Here is a 17,795-nt window from a genome sequence, read left to right as displayed (position 1 = left end):
TATTTTCAAGAAAAAGATATTCTTTTCAAACTTCTTTAAAGAAAATAGGTAATAGAATTATAGGGGCGTAGCTAGTAAGAGCATTTTGGGGGTTTAAGTACTTCTTAAAATTCAGTAAACTCAGGCTTTTCCTTAGTGGTAAAAATATTTTTTTTTATTGAAAATCAAATAAAAATAAAAAAACGAATTTTCAAATTCTGTTAAAAAACTTTAAAAGTTAGAAAAAAATTTAACGTTAGATACGAAACTTCAGACTTTTTAAAAAATATCAAGCTTTTTAACAAAATATCAAATGTTAAGTTGTACGTCAAGAGATAAGAAAATTCAAAGGCTAATATATGATACGTCAAAATCCAATCAGTAAATATCAAAAGCTGATAAATGAAATGCCAAAATTAGGATAAAATGTCAAATTGTAATACAAGAAACGTCAAAAGTAGGGAAAAGGAACGGAGATACTAAAAACGGAAACGTTTAAATCTAAAGAAAAACCTCAAAAGCTAAGTAACGCCACAGTTGGAAAAGAATCGTGGAACGTTAAAAAATAAATGTCAAAGTTATAAAGAAAAATGACAAAGCATAGCAAATTATCAGACTTCAAGTGAACGTCAAATGTTAATAGAAACGCCATATTTAAGAAAACAAACGTCAAAGCTAAGAAAAAAATACCAAACTTTGAAAAGTATCGTCAAACGTAAAAACTAACATCAAATGTTAAAAGGAAAATGTCAAATCTTAGAAGAGAAATGTCAAAAGGCTTTTGAACACATTTTCAAGGTCTTCAAAAAAGGTCTTCAAAATTTAAAAATCCTAAAACATATTTTTGCTTAGTCTTCTGGATTTTCTGGCCACATTCCTGCAGAGTTATGTGGCTATTTGCTTTATCATGAGGAATTCTTATCATGTAAACACTCTAAGCATGAATTTAATGATCTACTAAATCTCAAATTTAATTTTGTGGTTTCAAATCCAATTAAAAGTTCCGAAAATTACTACATACATGATATGAATCTAATTACCCCATTTTCTTTCATAAATACTGTTATTATATTTTGATAAAATAAAGCTTTGAATATATTTTGCGCAAACAATGGAAGTTTGCTGGCCATTTTATGTCGATACTCCGAATGAAAGGGGATCGTTTAAACTTCAATCAATGGGTTTCTATCGCGACACCATCAATGGAAGTTGATGAAAAGTCCTTGAATATACTAATCAAGAAATGATTTTCAATAAATTTCCGCTCACATCATCTAACTTGTACACTTTCGATGTGGGTCATGCGATAGTAATTTAGGAAATGTAATCATATATGAATGTGTAGACTGGTGGGACAGTGTGAGGGTTGGTGAAAAAGGGGTACGATGGGCGTTTGAAAATATGCATATGAAAATATAGGAGGGAAGTCACGTTCTTATCAACTTTAAATGCGACATTCAAAATATACCGGCTGTACGGGGGGTGGTGGTGTTTTTCAAACATTGTCGCCACTTTCTCATACATGAGGAAATGTGGCTATACGATGAGAGAATTTTCCATGTTGTTGGTATAGTGTACCTACATACATATGTATGTAATATGGGAGATATAATTAAAAGCACACACATTCCACATGGTGGGTGAAATTTTAGAAAGAGGGCATAACAATGTTGGAGCAATAATGAATTTGAAGTGGTGCTAAGGGTGCTTTTGTGCGGGTTTGCAGAAATGCTCATGTGGCTCCCAAAAATTCCGCTCTGGAGTTATAATTCAAGAATTATACTCTAACATGGCCTCCTCCCACCCCGTGTGCAATGTATAATCACTTGACGCTTTGTACACACATTCAACATTTCGGTAAGACTTTTCCTTTTCCGCTCTACTGTATCACTTTTGTAACACTTGTGCAGGTCATTTCAATTTATACCATGTTCCTGTAAACTTTTTTCATTCTTTTTTGTTTCCTTTTCCTCGCCTTCCGTCCTTTTCCTTTCCGTCTCTCTCTCTTCCTCCATGTTTATCCTATAAAATTATATACTAAAAATCTCTGGAACAAGAAATGCAAAGCATTTATGCGATCGATAGAATGAATGTTCTGTGCGAGAGCTTTTCTTGCTTGCCACCAATAAGGATAATAATATGTTGTACGTATGTTGTAAGCTTGAAAAAAAAATGCGAGAAAGCATAAGTGGAGAACATTGTCTGAAATGTTTTACTAAATTGTGCATAAATTGCTTCAAATTTTCTCGTATAATTATTCATGATTCTCAAGTCGACATCATTAAGAATTTCTTATGTTTCCAACATCAAATACAATGGTGGGTGCGAGTTTAGTGTATGAGGGAGGAATTATGTGTGGCGAAAAGACGAAGAAGCTTTTCAGGCGGCACCAGAAAGTTCAATGCTAAAGTATGTTTCAGGGTATTTTTCTGCAAAATCTTTTTATAGGTAATTAAAAAGCAATTAATGTTTACGAAATTGTGCGCGAAATTCAGTGATGTGCCATAAAAAAGAACCTTTTAATTCACTGCTACTTAAATATATAAAGCTCCTTTCAAGATGTTTCGACGCTATGCTGCTTTTTTTTGCTTAATCTTTTTAACATGGAAAAAAATTTGTTCTTAATCGATATCAAAAAGCTCAACAAATTGAAACGCAGTGGTTTGTGGGTTAAAGAATGAATTTATTTCAAGTCTGAATTTAATTTAAATTTTAGAATTTTACATTATGATAAAGCAAATTTAGCAACAAGGGTGAAGTTTGAAGTTACGTTATTTTAATAGAAAAAGATTTTTGGGCGCCTTATAGATTTTAGAAGGAGACAGACAACAATAAGTATTTACGTGATACAATTTGTATGATTCGCTGGCTGGCGATCTGCATAAAGGTCCTTCGGAGAGCCAATACGACCTTCCACACGGTGGTGGGTTTCCGCTTCCGTCATCAAGAGGTGTGGTGTCAGCACGAGGCGGTGTACAAGATTTTCCTTCCCGGAGTCTTCATCCCTCCTCGTCTCTCTCGATGCAATGCAGGAAAAGGTTCTTCTTCCGACGGTGCAGGATTGCGAGGGCCCTGCGGATGCACGGGTCCTATGGCCAAGGTGAGCCTCGTGGGCTGCACGTTTTCCAACCAGTAGCCTTCCGGCGTGGGGACACTTTAAAGGTCGAATCACAACTGAATTAGCGAACAAGAAAAATTGATCGTATAGAGACAAACACGAACGCAATCACAGATGTTAGATGTTCCCACAATCGTCATTCTATCAACTCGGATAATTTTAAAATTTCAGAAAAACGAACGTTACATCTCCTCATAGTTACTCAAAAGAAAAAAAAATAGAAAAAAAGAAAAGAGCTTTTAGTTACTCTTTTAGAAAAGTTAAAATTAAGATTAAGGGATAGTGCATTAACAAAAGAAGAGAAGAAAAACGGTGAGATTACCAAAGACGTGATCAGATCAGACTATAGAATATACGAATTAGAATAGAATTATATAGAAAAGCTAGCCGGGATAAAAGATGCCGATAGATCAAATAATTACCACGACAGGTGTAGAAATTACTTTTAAAGACGATCTGTAGCAATCCGATAAACCAGAAGCACATGCTCTCTCCTTTTAAACAAAAGATACCCAAGTAAATCCCAAGGATGTAGTGTCCATTGTACAGCACAATAGATCTCCGAGATCTTTACTAGGCATTAAGTAGCAGATGTGTAGGGACGGTTAATTTAGTAGCATTGCCTTTATGCTTTTAACCCCCCGCACCACCTTAGCTGTTACAGTATGTAGACTTCAAGCCCCCCTTACCATGAATACTAGTGAACAATGGTTTACTTCAGTTTCAACCCTGTACTACCCAGTAAGTAAGCGAGTTTCCGTCCACTTCTGCCAAAATGAATCGAAAGTGAGTCTATGTAGAAGATTCCGTGCAATGTCAGCAAAGGAACTGACTTCGAATCAATAGACTCGATTCATTCACCAAAAGGGTGTTAAGTAGAAAATTATCAAAGGAAAGCAAACCGATTATGTTCTCTCATTTGTGCAGACTTAATTTCACTTTGCAAAATAGAATTGAATAGAAATCCTTCAACCAAATAGAGACATTGTATAATATAGGATTTCATGTAAGCCCTCGGTTTTCTTGTGGAAGGGTCAGGTCGCGATGACGTCCCTGTGAATTCCCAAGAAGGTACCACTCATCTAGGATTTTCACTTCCTCTCCATTTCACGGGCATGAAATCCTCTCTCTCACGGTATATTAGGAAAGGCAAAGGAAGGTAATGACATTTGTTTTCTTTTATGCAATCTGTATAAGGTTGGTGGTGTTTTCCACATCTTTTCCATTTAAGACGGCGCGTAAGTTTGTATGAGTTGTTCTAGGCTTGCGGATCAGGTTCTTACTTCTCCAAGACATGGTCAATTCTCGAAAATCTCACACGCGAATAAGATAGCATGTACGACGTTGTCTGTTAACCCTATTGAACCGACACCATCTCCGTGGGAGAATATCGCAAAGGGTTCACGTACAGGCGATTTCGCAGATTTCTATTTTCATAGTTCTTAATGTGAGTTTCAAAATTTAAGACCTTCTAATCCTACAAGTCCAAAGACCGCACACACCTCGAGCATTGCGCCCGGTCCCAACCTCCCAAGTCTCCAGACCAGTCCAGCTAACCCGGCAGCCCTACACCTATTTGGTATTTTCACCTTTTGTGGCTTTCTGGGGTGTCGCCTTATTATGACTGCGGATAGAAACAAATTGTCCCTACGGATAGTCAATGGACTTCACAAGGAGAGCCTATTACTCCCGTTGCAGTTAAGGTCTTAGATCGCCTGTATGGGAATCCAATGACGATACCACCCGTGGGATCAGGAGTCAGCACGCAAGGATCGCGAGACGCGGTACGCACCTACATCTCCATGCGCGAACGAAAGTCTTCGGAACTGCGGCGATGTTTGCCGTCTCAGATAGGAAATCACTAGAAACGAAACCATGTACAATCCTCAAATTGTTTATCATGATGAATCGAATCCCGAACAATCAGAATTGCATTCAAGAAAAGTTAATTTACTCATAGCAGGTGGGATATTTATTGTCTCAAGGATAGGAAAGGATGGTTTTTAGCGGTCTCAATAAATTATTGATTGCTATGTTTTTGCAAAATTATGATTGGGAAGGTGCCGCAATTAGGAGAGCGAGTAAGATTTCAACCAGCGAGATGAAAATCTGCAGCGTCGATCTTCAGAGCACCCATTTTCCCACGGAGTTCAAATGAATGCCACTTCAACGAGGCCCCATTAATCCACAACCGTAAGGATCTTCGGTGTATATTCTCACTGTTCATAATATTTTTAAATCTTTAATTTTTATATTCGCATTCCCAACACTTCACTCCCAGTCCGCTCAGAATATCCATTATCCCTTTTTCAACATTTAAATCACCCACAAGATTAGCACTGAGAGAAACATAAAGGTATAAATTTAGAATTAAAGTTAGAATAGATAGAATAGGAGATAGTGCAAATCAATTAGAGGTTGTTTAGGTGACTATTTGGTGAAATAAGTTCCCGCATAGTCCAAGGGGGTTAGATAGATTAAAGTATCGCGTAGTTCCCCACGAATCCCAACGAGAAGCACTCAAGAGAGAGTATGTGTATTCTCTGGAAGGAAAGTAGATCACATAACGAAAATCCATCAGGTTCAAAAGCCCCGAGGAGATTTGGGTAAGCAACACGAAGTATCAAAAGAAATTTTCTATCGGCTTGAAAATAATTGCGCATTTATTTCCTACCAATAATGTGAAAAATCTAGACACGACGATAAGAAAATTTTCCTGTCAGCATAAAGGTAGAGTGCGTCAAGGAAATGATAGGTACGAGAATTCCCTCCGGAAGGATATTCAAGTACATTCACCATAGTCTGTATAAACACAGCAGAGAGAGAAGCAACTATAGGAACGCCTAAGCTATACGCTCCATTAGGAGCAATCCAAAGTTACAACTCTATGAGAAAGCCCCTCTAAGAGATCGCGATGAGCATTTAAAATTACTTTTTAAACAAATAAAGAAAAAAATAGTCTGATTTGATATTCTTTTTCGTGGTATCCACCAATATAAATTTAAACAATAAGTTCTGGAGCTTGCAAGATGTCTCCAGCAGATGAATTTAATTGCACTTAATCCAAGAAAAATATTAAAGTTATAGAAAGAGGAGTATTTTGGCAAAAATTAAATTTTAGCAGAAACAAAAATGATCGAGAAAATCATAGATATTTGTAGATGTGATAGCATGTGGGACATACGAAACACATAAGACAGAATCATTCAAGATGATTTTGATGCAAAGACTTTCGCGCTATGCAAGAGAAAGAGACACGTGGATTTGATGAAATATCCTTGATGGTATCGCAGATGTCCTTTTCCTGATCCAGATGCTTCGATGTTTTGTCTCAATTCAATTGCTCGCGAGAAAGTACGATCTTGTTGATCAAAATTATACAAGATCGCTTGCGTAAGCAACTTTACGCCACTAAGTGAATACTCTTTATAAATGAGCAAAGTGATGCAAAGAGAATAGATTGCAATCCACAAAAAAAAAAAAAAAAAAATAAATTGCTCGAAAATTCCTATTTATCAAAATTGGAAAGAGAGATAAAGCAAGTGCACAAAATTGAATTCTATTGAAAAGAATTAAGTCTTTTTTTTTTCAAAGTCAAATGATGATCTCTATATTATATATTTCAAGTTCAATATATGTATGGAGAAAGAAATTAATCTCTTTTGTGCCAAAGAGATAAGTACTGTTAAACCCAAAGTGCACTTGGCATATTTTGTGAATTTTATAAAATTTAGCCAAAATTATTTTGTCAAGAATGATTCAACACATAAAACATAAAACATAAATTCTCCTTCTTACTGTTTTACAGGAAATGATAGAATTTTCTAGAAAAGTTTGGAAATTAATTAGAAAGATTTTAATTTAAAGGGAATTAAAGAAAATTGCAAATAATTTAGAAAATGCAAAGGAAATGTGTTTAAGGAAAGAAGCCTGTCGACCTTGGTCGTTTCAACTTCTTTATTCGTCCTAGAACACAATTTTACGAGAGGTTTGAGGGAAAAGAACTTGCCACAATGTTCTTTTCTTTCGTCCTCAAAATGCTCTAAATATAATTAGAATTTAAACAGATTTAATTTAGAATGCCAACAAGCTCAGGAGGTAGACAAAATTAAGGTTAATCGCGGGTTAATTTAATGTTCGAGCCCTTGTTGGTCGCCACTGAAACGCAGTGGTTTGTGGGTTAAAGAATGAATTTATTTCAAGTCTGAATTTAATTTAAATTTTAGAATTTTACATTATGATAAAGCAAATTTAGCAACAAGGGTGAAGTTTGAAGTTACGTTATTTTAATAGAAAAAGATTTTTGGGCGCCTTATAGATTTTAGAAGGAGACAGACAACAATAAGTATTTACGTGATACAATTTGTATGATTCGCTGGCTGGCGATCTGCATAAAGGTCCTTCGGAGAGCCAATACGACCTTCCACACGGTGGTGGGTTTCCGCTTCCGTCATCAAGAGGTGTGGTGTCAGCACGAGGCGGTGTACAAGATTTTCCTTCCCGGAGTCTTCATCCCTCCTCGTCTCTCTCGATGCAATGCAGGAAAAGGTTCTTCTTCCGACGGTGCAGGATTGCGAGGGCCCTGCGGATGCACGGGTCCTATGGCCAAGGTGAGCCTCGTGGGCTGCACGTTTTCCAACCAGTAGCCTTCCGGCGTGGGGACACTTTAAAGGTCGAATCACAACTGAATTAGCGAACAAGAAAAATTGATCGTATAGAGACAAACACGAACGCAATCACAGATGTTAGATGTTCCCACAATCGTCATTCTATCAACTCGGATAATTTTAAAATTTCAGAAAAACGAACGTTACAAAATTAAATTAAAATATTGAGGAATTATTTTACACAAAAGCTCATGAAAATTTTTAATTGATCTTACAGTTCTATTCAATTAATTTAATATTCTTCAATAAAATTAAATTAGGAACCTTTTAAATATTTAATTCTTAAAATTTATTAAAGGAAAATATTTTTTTCGTTACATGTAGCGTTGATTAAGCTTGCCTCATCTCAATTTAATTGGATATATTCACCTTTATGCTCCAATGTAAGCTGCTTAAGGAGAACCATAAATTACGGTAGAATATACACACTCACAAATTAACTTTTGCCACATAATATCATTTTTATGTATTTTATAAATATAAATTGTATTCTCCATGGATATGGCAGGAATTTTCCAAAAGTCTCAGTGTTGTAATTTATTTTCATGATAAATTATGTGAATATGGTTTGGCATTAAATAAAATTTTACCTCTTGAAGGCAGAATGAATCGATATTTTTTGCAAAATTGATTCTGGATAGGGGTGATGAGGGAAATATGTAATAATGTAGGTATATAATGTGTTATGTGAATGATGATTTGTGTGAGTGAAATCGTTAAAATTTCACAAGTCATTTTACCAAACAACCCCTCAAAGAAGCGGCTGGATATTCAGGTGTAATTTGCCAGAATGGGATTTTGTCGATAAGTGAAATTGGGCCGAATGTGAGCTCTCTTGTTTTTATGCTCATTTTTTTGCGTGATGCTTTGGAATGAATTCCTCTTCTTCTCAATGATAATTGCGCGTTTCTATGTCAGATTGCTGTCCATTGTGTCTCTTTTTTTCCTCCATTGCATATCCATCATCCTGCCCCAAGAACATCCTCTCCATGTTCTTTTGCCGTAGGGGCGGAAGGGTGGGGTATATGTAACGTTTCGCCCTCCCCAGTTGAACAGCAACATAGAACTGCTCTCGGGGATGAAATTCAATGATTTATCCAGCCATAAATTGCTGTATAATTCCTTCACCATCATAATTTAATGACGCCATAGCGATGACGGGGATGATTAGCGGGATGATAATGGATAACACTGTAAACTCACGCAGCATCAACAACTGTGTTAAGGGTGGGTTTACATCCAACCAATAGAACGGGAGCGGGAAGTGACCTAAATATTTGCAATCAATTGCAGGGAAAAAAATAATTCAATACGCTTACGTAACATAAAAGTGGAGAAGATGGCAATTTAGAATTTTCATGATATATGTATGGGGAGAACGTGAGCTTGCAGAAATGCTATGTATACATATTTCAAATATGAATAAACTCACCGTATGTTTACCCCATATTTATTTACAGCACACTGTCGTTTTTTCCTCAACATGGCATGTATTGTATAGTGTTTTAACTGTCGCGTTAAAATGATATTATAATTCTGAATGATGGTAAACCACAAGAATGTTTCAGAATGGATTTTATGAGCTTTATGAGAGCTTTTTTTGTGTCCTGATCTGAAATATCAATATTTGCTAAAAGGCTCAGGGTGAGTTTGAGAGAGCCTCAGTGGGGATATCTTTCATCCTTTGAAAATTGAAAGATCCAATTAGGGAAAATTAGCAAGGAGATGTAATTTAGAATTTATTAAATTGTATTAAAAGGTTTATAAATAAATAGAAATGTTTTCCTCCAAAATTCTTCGTTTCGAATTTTTTTTTCGAAGAATTTTTATTGAGTTAAGTTAGTTTAGGTATTTTAACAACTTGTTTATTAAAAGAAAGGAAAACAATTAAACCTTTTTTTAGATCTTAGATAGATTTATTCATTCTTTTTAAGAAATTTGATCCTATATTTTTGAGCTTAATGTAAAATATTTCTAAGAAAATCCGTTTCAATTTAATTTATTTAAATGAAAATTAATAGAAAAATTTCTATTTTTATGCTTGCTCAATTTTACAACATACCTGGTACATTATTTTCTCGTGAGTTCCTTATAAATTTAAAAATTTTCAGTACGACCAACGATGAGCAAGAGAAATTACGTTTCAGTCCCATGATACATTTACCATGGGATGGAATATACGACCAACAACAAAATTATACAGCAGAAAATATATCCTGGTCATTAAAATATGTAAAAAAAAATGGAATGTAAATGAAAGTATCTGGGTAAATTAAATTCAACCCATGAATATTAGGTTAATTTAATCTGCAAATGCTAAACATTTTATTTTAGACTTCGTTGACATAATTTTGTTAGAACTGCGATGCTGCTATATTTGGTTATTCTACACACAAGAATATTTCTCCAGCTTAGGGTACAACTGAAAATTCGTATTTTATACTTGAGAGTGGGTGGGAAATGAATAAATTGACACGTGTTTTGATAGCAAATATTCACAAAATTTCTCAGTTTTGTAAATGTTTGTCATATATGTAAAGTTTTGGTGGCACATTCAAGTGAGAAATGGAAAAGTCTGCGAAAGATATTGCATGGAGATGTCGAGCGAAGGATAGGGTAAAAAAGAAGGGACAACTGAGGACACCCTTGAGAATTGTGTGACTTGGTTTGTTGATGCACGTTGCTGAGCAAGGAGTATATATTCTTTGGGAGTCTTTTGGGTATTCTAAAACATTGTTCCGATATAAGTGGATTTATATTTCATGATAATTTCATGTGATGAAAATTTAGTAGATAAAACTTGCCAGGCATAACACAATTTACTTCCGCGATGATTTATTTGCCTATTGGTGACGTGTATGAAAAAAGCAAGTCTAAATTTGAAATGTCATTGCTTTTTATGGAAAAATTCTCTAAGGAAATTTTCCTGCCAACGAGAAAAAATAAGTAACATTTTTCGGGATGTTGTAGCAACGTGTATTGTGTGTCTATATCGATGTTATTCTTCAGGGGATATTTATACACACATTATTGATGATTTTCATGTAATTTCGTCCTACTGGGATTATTTTAATATTCTTTATGCGCATTAGGCCTCTTTGTCGACTACACATACCTACCTACATTAAATCGCATAGCTGTTGCAAATTAATGGGAGAAAGGTATCTCAATCGACCACAAACCCATCAATCATTCACCTGAAATATATACCAATTTATTAAAGAGCCTATGCCTATACACATGCAGGTACATTAATAAGTGAAGGAATTAATAAAAAAAGGAAGAAATAAGACAATCTTTATATTTTTACATTTATTTAGTCAGAATTTTCCATCCATTTTCCCTCATTTTTCACATTTTCTACCCTTAAAAGTCACTTTAACACTTGTAACAAAAAGTGAGCTTTTACTTTCCAAATAAAACCGTTTCTTGAGAAAGCTTCCCGTCACACTAGTCTTCAAGTATGTATGTATTCTATATAGAAGAAAGGAAAAGGGATACAATGGAAAATCCCTTATATTCGTACCATTTTTGTTCAACATGTAGTAAATAGATTTTTTCTGTGCAAAAGCTTGACGGTAAAAGGTAAAATAGTAAAAGTCAAATACGAAAAAATTGTGGAATTATTGGGTGAGAAATCTATTGATTTTACGTCGATATTGTGCAAAATAACTTTTTGCCTAAGCTTTTGGCAGCTTTTGGTTTTAAACAGGAAATATCGGGAAATATTTTCCATTTTTGTTTTAAACTATATAAACTTTTTTTGTGTCACTTTTCCCAGGTATATGGTGAAGTTTTCCAGCAATATTTTCCATTAAATTTTATCATCTAAAATTCCATCCACTTTCGGGGGTTGTTAGGAAAATTTGAAAGTTTTTTTAGGGGAGGTTTTAGTGGGTGGAAAATAGAGGTATTGTGCGCAATAAATCTCGTGCTAATAGTAATATTTCAGTTAGTCAAATTAGTCAGTGTCAGTAGCCTGATGTATTGTCAATATTAACCTTAATTGCTCTATTTAGTTATGGAGCTTTGTCCTAATCGACTTTCTCAAGTAAAATTAATACAATTTATCAGTTTTCTCATTTTCTTCTACAAAAAAGAACTTAAAGCTCACGACTTTAGTAACCGAAGGATATATTTTCCACTTCTTGTGGATTTAAAGGACTTTTTCAGGCATAAATAAATAGAAATATTGCTTAAGCTTTGTATACTTTCACTGTATCCTACTGTCTGTTGGACTAATGATTGAAAGCTCATAAGCACGCAATGAAGAAATCCTAATTATATACACAGAGTGTGTTGTTTTGCAAAGAAGAAAAATAACAGTAAAGCTCCCTAATAACCCTCAAAGGCACATCAAATTACCCCAGTATGGCCCGCAAAAGCTATTGCCATCTCATATATAGATACATTGATTGTCATTAGAATTGTGCCTGAGGAAATTAAGAGACGAAACAGATCATATCACTTTCGGGTTATGTCCTTTTATTACATTATGATGTACTATACATATTGAAATTACATATTCTGGACTTGAAGTTGAACTTCCACTTCATTGACGATGTAATTTCCGTTTTTCCATACAAAGCATCGTGATTATTTTTATTTTATTATAAATTTTACAATATTGATTGACACAGAGACGGACATTTGTGTCGTATTCAATAAAATGTGCAAGTGAATGTTATTTTGAGGATGTTTTCCATAAGAGATGTGAGTTGTGTAACACACATGAAGGGGGTATTTGAAGGGGAAGGATGTGTTGGGAGAAAATCGAAGAAAGGATCTGGAAGACATCTTTCACATTACGAGGAAGAGACTACCCAGAAGAGTGTGTCATATATGTATATTATTTGAAAGTGTTTCTCTGTGTGAATGTATAGGCATGTAATACTGACAACGACAATGAGCAGGAACGCCCTTGAAGCTTCTATAATGGATGGGTGAACTGTGTATATACATAAGAGTGTCAGATGGGTGGAAGGATGTGACTGATGGAATTTTGAGAGGAGTCTGGGATTTGTGGGGGGGTGAAGACACGAGCTCCCATATAATGCCAAAATGTGCGGAGATGCGGGACGAAAGCTCACATGAATTGTGTCATACATGAAAGGAAACAACAAATAGGAGGGACATGTTTCACACGAAAATTCACAAAAATTATGTACGTACATATAGGTATCATCCAGCAATATGATAGAAATTCTTTCTCTGGGGAAATTATCTGTAAGAAAGAAAAACGAGAAATATTTTTCTTATCATTCTTTTCTGCTATGTTAAGCAGAATTCTAAGCATTCCGTGTGACAAGACTTTAAAAATTCAAAATAATTATAAATAGAAACAAAATGGAAAATAAAACAGTTGATAGACAACGCTTCAATGACCTTTCAAATATTGCTTCGAAGAATTTCATTTTATTTTTGAATTTGATTCAATTGTAAATTTTTTTTTGAAAAAAAAACAAAGTCTTAGGAAAACAAGGAAATTAAACATAATTTCCGCATTGAAAATTATATCTTTAAGAAAGTAATTCTTGATAATATGTATGAAGAATTTTATTACAAAACCTTATGCATAATGCTTTTAAATCTTACCCTTAGAAGGGTTTTTTTTAAGAACATATTCTATATTTCTGAACAAGGGTGAAAACTTTCCAGATGCTTGCAGAGGTAATGAAAGCCCCAATGAATTTGGAAATATTTTAATTGGAATTTCTCTTAAAAAATTTCTATTTAGAACCATTCCCTATATTATTATTTATGTCCAATTAATTAAGATACGTGTACAAAGATAGATGTGCTTTTTCTCTATAAGAAAAAACCCAGCAAAGCTTCAACATTACTTCCTCCCCATCCAATATTGTGATATATTTTCTAGTAATTTGTTTTGTGTTTTCTATTTTATTTGCAGGTCGGTGATTGGCATCAAAAAAAGAAATTTATTCTAAAAAAATAAACTCAAATTCTCTCCTTTACAAAATTTTCCTTGCTGCTTTACGAATTCTACCTAATTGTTCTTTTTTTGCTGTTGCGCTTTATAAGAAAATTTTTGCTTCTTTTATTTTCAAAGAAAATCTGTGCTATAATCTTTTTTTTATTTGAAACTAAATAGGGAATTTTCCAGAAAAAAAAGTTCCAAATTTTCCCTATTTAATTTCATTTCACTCTGTATAAAGATTCTATCCAAAATCAATGTGATAAGTGTATGGAGCAATTTTTCAAACAAAAAGTGTTGCACTATTTGTATTTTTTGTTAATGAAATGAAAAACAGTTTTTCAGTTTTAAATGTGAAACAAGATGCATTAGATGAGCGCAGGTGGAACGTAAACTAAATATCAAATGGGGAGAATTGTAAAATAAAAGAGACACCGATATTGTGTGCAATTAGAGGATTCAATTAAAAACAGGTGCAATTACACAGTGCTAATTTTTGTTTTAAAAAAAAAAGAGCAAGAGCTTGTTTTTCAATTAAACGGTTCCTTTACACGTGATCACCTCAATTAGGGGTGAGTCAAAAGGGTTGGGTTGCAAAGGGGAGAAATAATTGCATTTAGAGGCACGACAAATTTTGCAAAATAAAAAATTTGCAAAGCCTCAATATTTTCTTGGAAATTGCAATTCGTCGAAATTGCGCGTGTGTTGTCTTTGAGAGGCAAAAAGGGGTGCAATGGCAACACCTTCGCGTGAAAATTCAGTGAAACACCAAAGGGGTGCATGCAAATCAGCAGCAATACCCTCAGCCTCACATCACTACCACCATATGGGTAGTGATGCATCAATCTCAAGTATTTCCGGCAGCACGGGTACCCCCGTTTCGGGTAGTCCCACTACAATATCCATCTCAAGTGCACCACCACAGCATCGAGGCAGTCCCACCCTACCGCCACTTAGTGCTGGTTCGGGGCCCAGTAGACAGCGATCACTTCGCGATCGATTGAAAGAAGGCATTACCGGCAGTTTCACCTGGCAGTAAGTTCCATCCACCCACTATTGAATCATCATGTAGTTGGGCGAATTGTCAATATATTAATCGCACGTTTTAGTCAGCACTGTGAATACCTTTTAAGTACTAATCATTCAATTGACTTTACACACCACAAACACAGTTAATAAGCACAATTCTATTTAACACAAAATGCCTCAATAAAGGGGATGAAAAGTTATCTTCATGCAATTGTCTTCAATTTAGCACAATTTTCTTCATTATCATTCGTAATACTCTGAAATTTTTCAACGAAAAAGAAAACCTTTTAACATGTTTAATTGACAGATGTGCGTAGGAAATGTTATTAATTTTTTGTCTTTGAAAAAATGAATTTATAGTATTTATTTGAATGAGTTTTGCGTTAAAGTTGTTAAAAAATGAAGAAAAAAAGAAAGAATCAAAGATTAAATGTATATAGAAGAAAGCCTACATTGGCCTTTGCAGCCTTTATAAAAGATTTTAATGTATTTTTTTTTAAGAGAAACTTTTATAGAACCTTTTTAACCTTTCTCCAAGATTTTTAAGATTTTTTGTTCATAAATTTTCTTTTATGGAAATTTTTTAAAATGCTTTCAAATTACCAAACAAATATCGAAATCTTAAAACACCTTTCAAAATAGAAGAAAAGAGGAGAAATTTGACAGAATCAACCTCGTGCGTGGATCACTTCTGTGTTCTACATACCTACTTAATTTAAAAACTCTTTTATAAGTTACTTAAAAAAAATTAAACAATACAATCAGAGTTTAATAAAAGGGAAGCGTTCTAAAACGATCTTCTTCCATAGAAAAAGATTCTTTTATGAATAAACTGGAAGTTTTTGTCAATTAAAAAACTTTTCATTTCTTTTTTTTTTGCTTTTAAAAAATCATTTTGAAGGAAAAGTTAACCCGAATTGCCCAGGATTTTTTTTTTAATTTTTAGTCCCTTAAGAAAGTTCTTAATATAAAAACTTTTTATACAAATCTTATGCACTCAAAGTAAATAAAGAAAAAGACCAGTTGAAAGCTTTTCTCAAGAGCTTTCTTAAGCTTTGACTGTGTTATGTTGTTTTTCTTTTAAAGCATCATAATAGGCTAATCCAAGTTAAAATTTTTAAGTTTCCAATAAATGTTTTAAGAACTTTTTAACAGAAAATTGTTAAGCAGAAGATTTTATTGATTTATTCTTTCCATTATTCCATGTGTTTTCCAAGAATTTCCGTGGTATAATGTCACAATATTTCCTACACATATCTGCAAATTGTACTTGCATGACGAACTTCTCTAAATAATGTAGTTTAAAGTGGATTTTTCTTAATGTCAGACACACTATTTGCATTAGATTCGTTTTTTTCCTTGTGATGATCTATATTAAATATTTTTTATGCAAATGTTTAGTGAGAAAATAGTACGATGATATATACAAATTTCCATGTAATTTCGAAAAGATGTATTATATACAAAATAATTTCACCCTATCAATGTCACTTTTGCACACATCTTCGATAAATTGACGCAATTATTTCTTGAAATTGTTCGCTTATTCCAATTAAAATGAGGCAACCTTGACTTTATGGTGTTTGTGCAAGTGGATCATTACTTAAAGAGAACTCAATATTCCTTCCATGCGACGATATGTTATATGGAAGGTGATGAAAAATGATGATCCATATTTTCATCTCGCTGTGCCTCTCTGTTGAATATATTTTCACAATTCAGAGACATTCAGTGAAAAAAATGCAAGGATTTTTTTCTCAAGAGGGCTTCATGTCTACCTACAAGTACCTACTTATATATACAAAAAAAAATAATCCAAAGTTCAATAACATCTTATATGTAAACCTACACATAAAAGGAGGATTTCAAGTTGATCTTGAGGTATTAATTGTTGCGACAACATAAAGCCCATTAATCATAAATAAAAGCAATTTCCACGTGTATTTTATAGAGAAAATAATAATAAATTTATACTCTCCATTCACAGATTGATCTTAAAAAAAAAGAAAAACATAAAAGAGTATAAACCAAGGTTTGAAAATGGGGAATTGTGAGAGTTGCGCGTTAAAAGTGTATGAATATAATCTCATTGGTAAACTCATAGGTTGTGGTATTGACAATTCACTGAATGGGTTGACATCGATTAAGATTGAATGACTTTAAAGTTTAAATCTAGACTTGCTGTTAGATTAGAATTACAAATTAAACTTTATATATTTCCCTTTCCCTCCCCTGTGATGCATCTGTTGACAATTTGCAATGGCAAAATGGGACTATTAGAGCGTTAATTATTGACTTAAATAAGGAAATTCCATCCATAATATCATGCTGATTAATTTGGTTTCCATTACTTCAGGGTTTGTTTATATGGACATACTATGGGCTATATAATAATGACAAAAGTTAGTGATAATTTTCCAATTGAGAGTGCAATTAAAAGTAAAATGAAGCGTAATTTACAAAATGAGGTGCGTGCTTCAAATTAATTACAAAAAGGTGAATATTTGTGACAACATTTTTGGACTACCGCCTCTATTTCCGTTCAATTAAAGCGTGTTTGGGTGCTAAATTGAAATTTATACAAACTCGTCGGGTCTCTCTTTAGTATTCAACCAGTGTCGCGCGGGTACCAATAAAAATGGTAATGCCATTATGTACCCAAAGCACTGTAGAAAATTTTATAAATAAAAATCCTCATATTCCAAAATTGCAAAATCATTATGGCTTAGAGTTTCCTACATGAATTCTTAATTTAAACTTTGTTCAAAGCTTCTATTTTTGACAAATCCATAAAAGTTCATGCAGAGAGAAAATATTCTCGATGAGCGTATAAAATTGGTAAAAGGTGTTTTGTTGATACAAAAGAAAATGACTTTGAACTTGATAGACACATTAAAAGAAAAAAAGCCACCGCGCAAATTGATAGGTGTGTCATTTTAATTATTTCTCCTGCAATTATTAGTTTCGGTCGACTAACTCCACAGAACCACTTGTTGTTGAGCATTAAATCACTGTCTGATGAATGAATATTGTGCAATGAAGTGAAAAATTGTGCCAAAAAATTCTT

The 17,795-nt window shown here is 33.8% G+C and overlaps 1 protein-coding gene across 10 annotated transcripts in view; it reads left to right on the top strand.

Moving 5' to 3' along the window:
• Positions 1-17,795, top strand: part of LOC129791433 (TLD domain-containing protein 2) — a 98,532-nt gene that overhangs the window by 6,659 nt on the left and 74,078 nt on the right. For 3 of the 10 annotated variants that reach the window (XM_055829719.1, XM_055829755.1, XM_055829745.1), the window contains exon 2: positions 13,676-14,734. In XM_055829719.1, coding sequence (XP_055685694.1) covers positions 14,433-14,734 — 302 coding nt within the window. In that variant the 5' untranslated portion in view covers positions 13,676-14,432. The remainder of the gene's footprint in view (positions 1-13,675; positions 14,735-17,795) is intronic. The other 7 variants (XM_055829773.1, XM_055829727.1, XM_055829793.1 and 4 more) reach the window with 3 other exon arrangements.

Source organism: Lutzomyia longipalpis, chromosome 1, assembly GCF_024334085.1.
Source record: "Lutzomyia longipalpis isolate SR_M1_2022 chromosome 1, ASM2433408v1".
NCBI lineage: Eukaryota > Metazoa > Arthropoda > Insecta > Diptera > Psychodidae > Lutzomyia > Lutzomyia longipalpis.
Note: the sequence above shows the minus strand (reverse complement) of the source record. Positions and strands in the feature narration are given on the sequence as shown.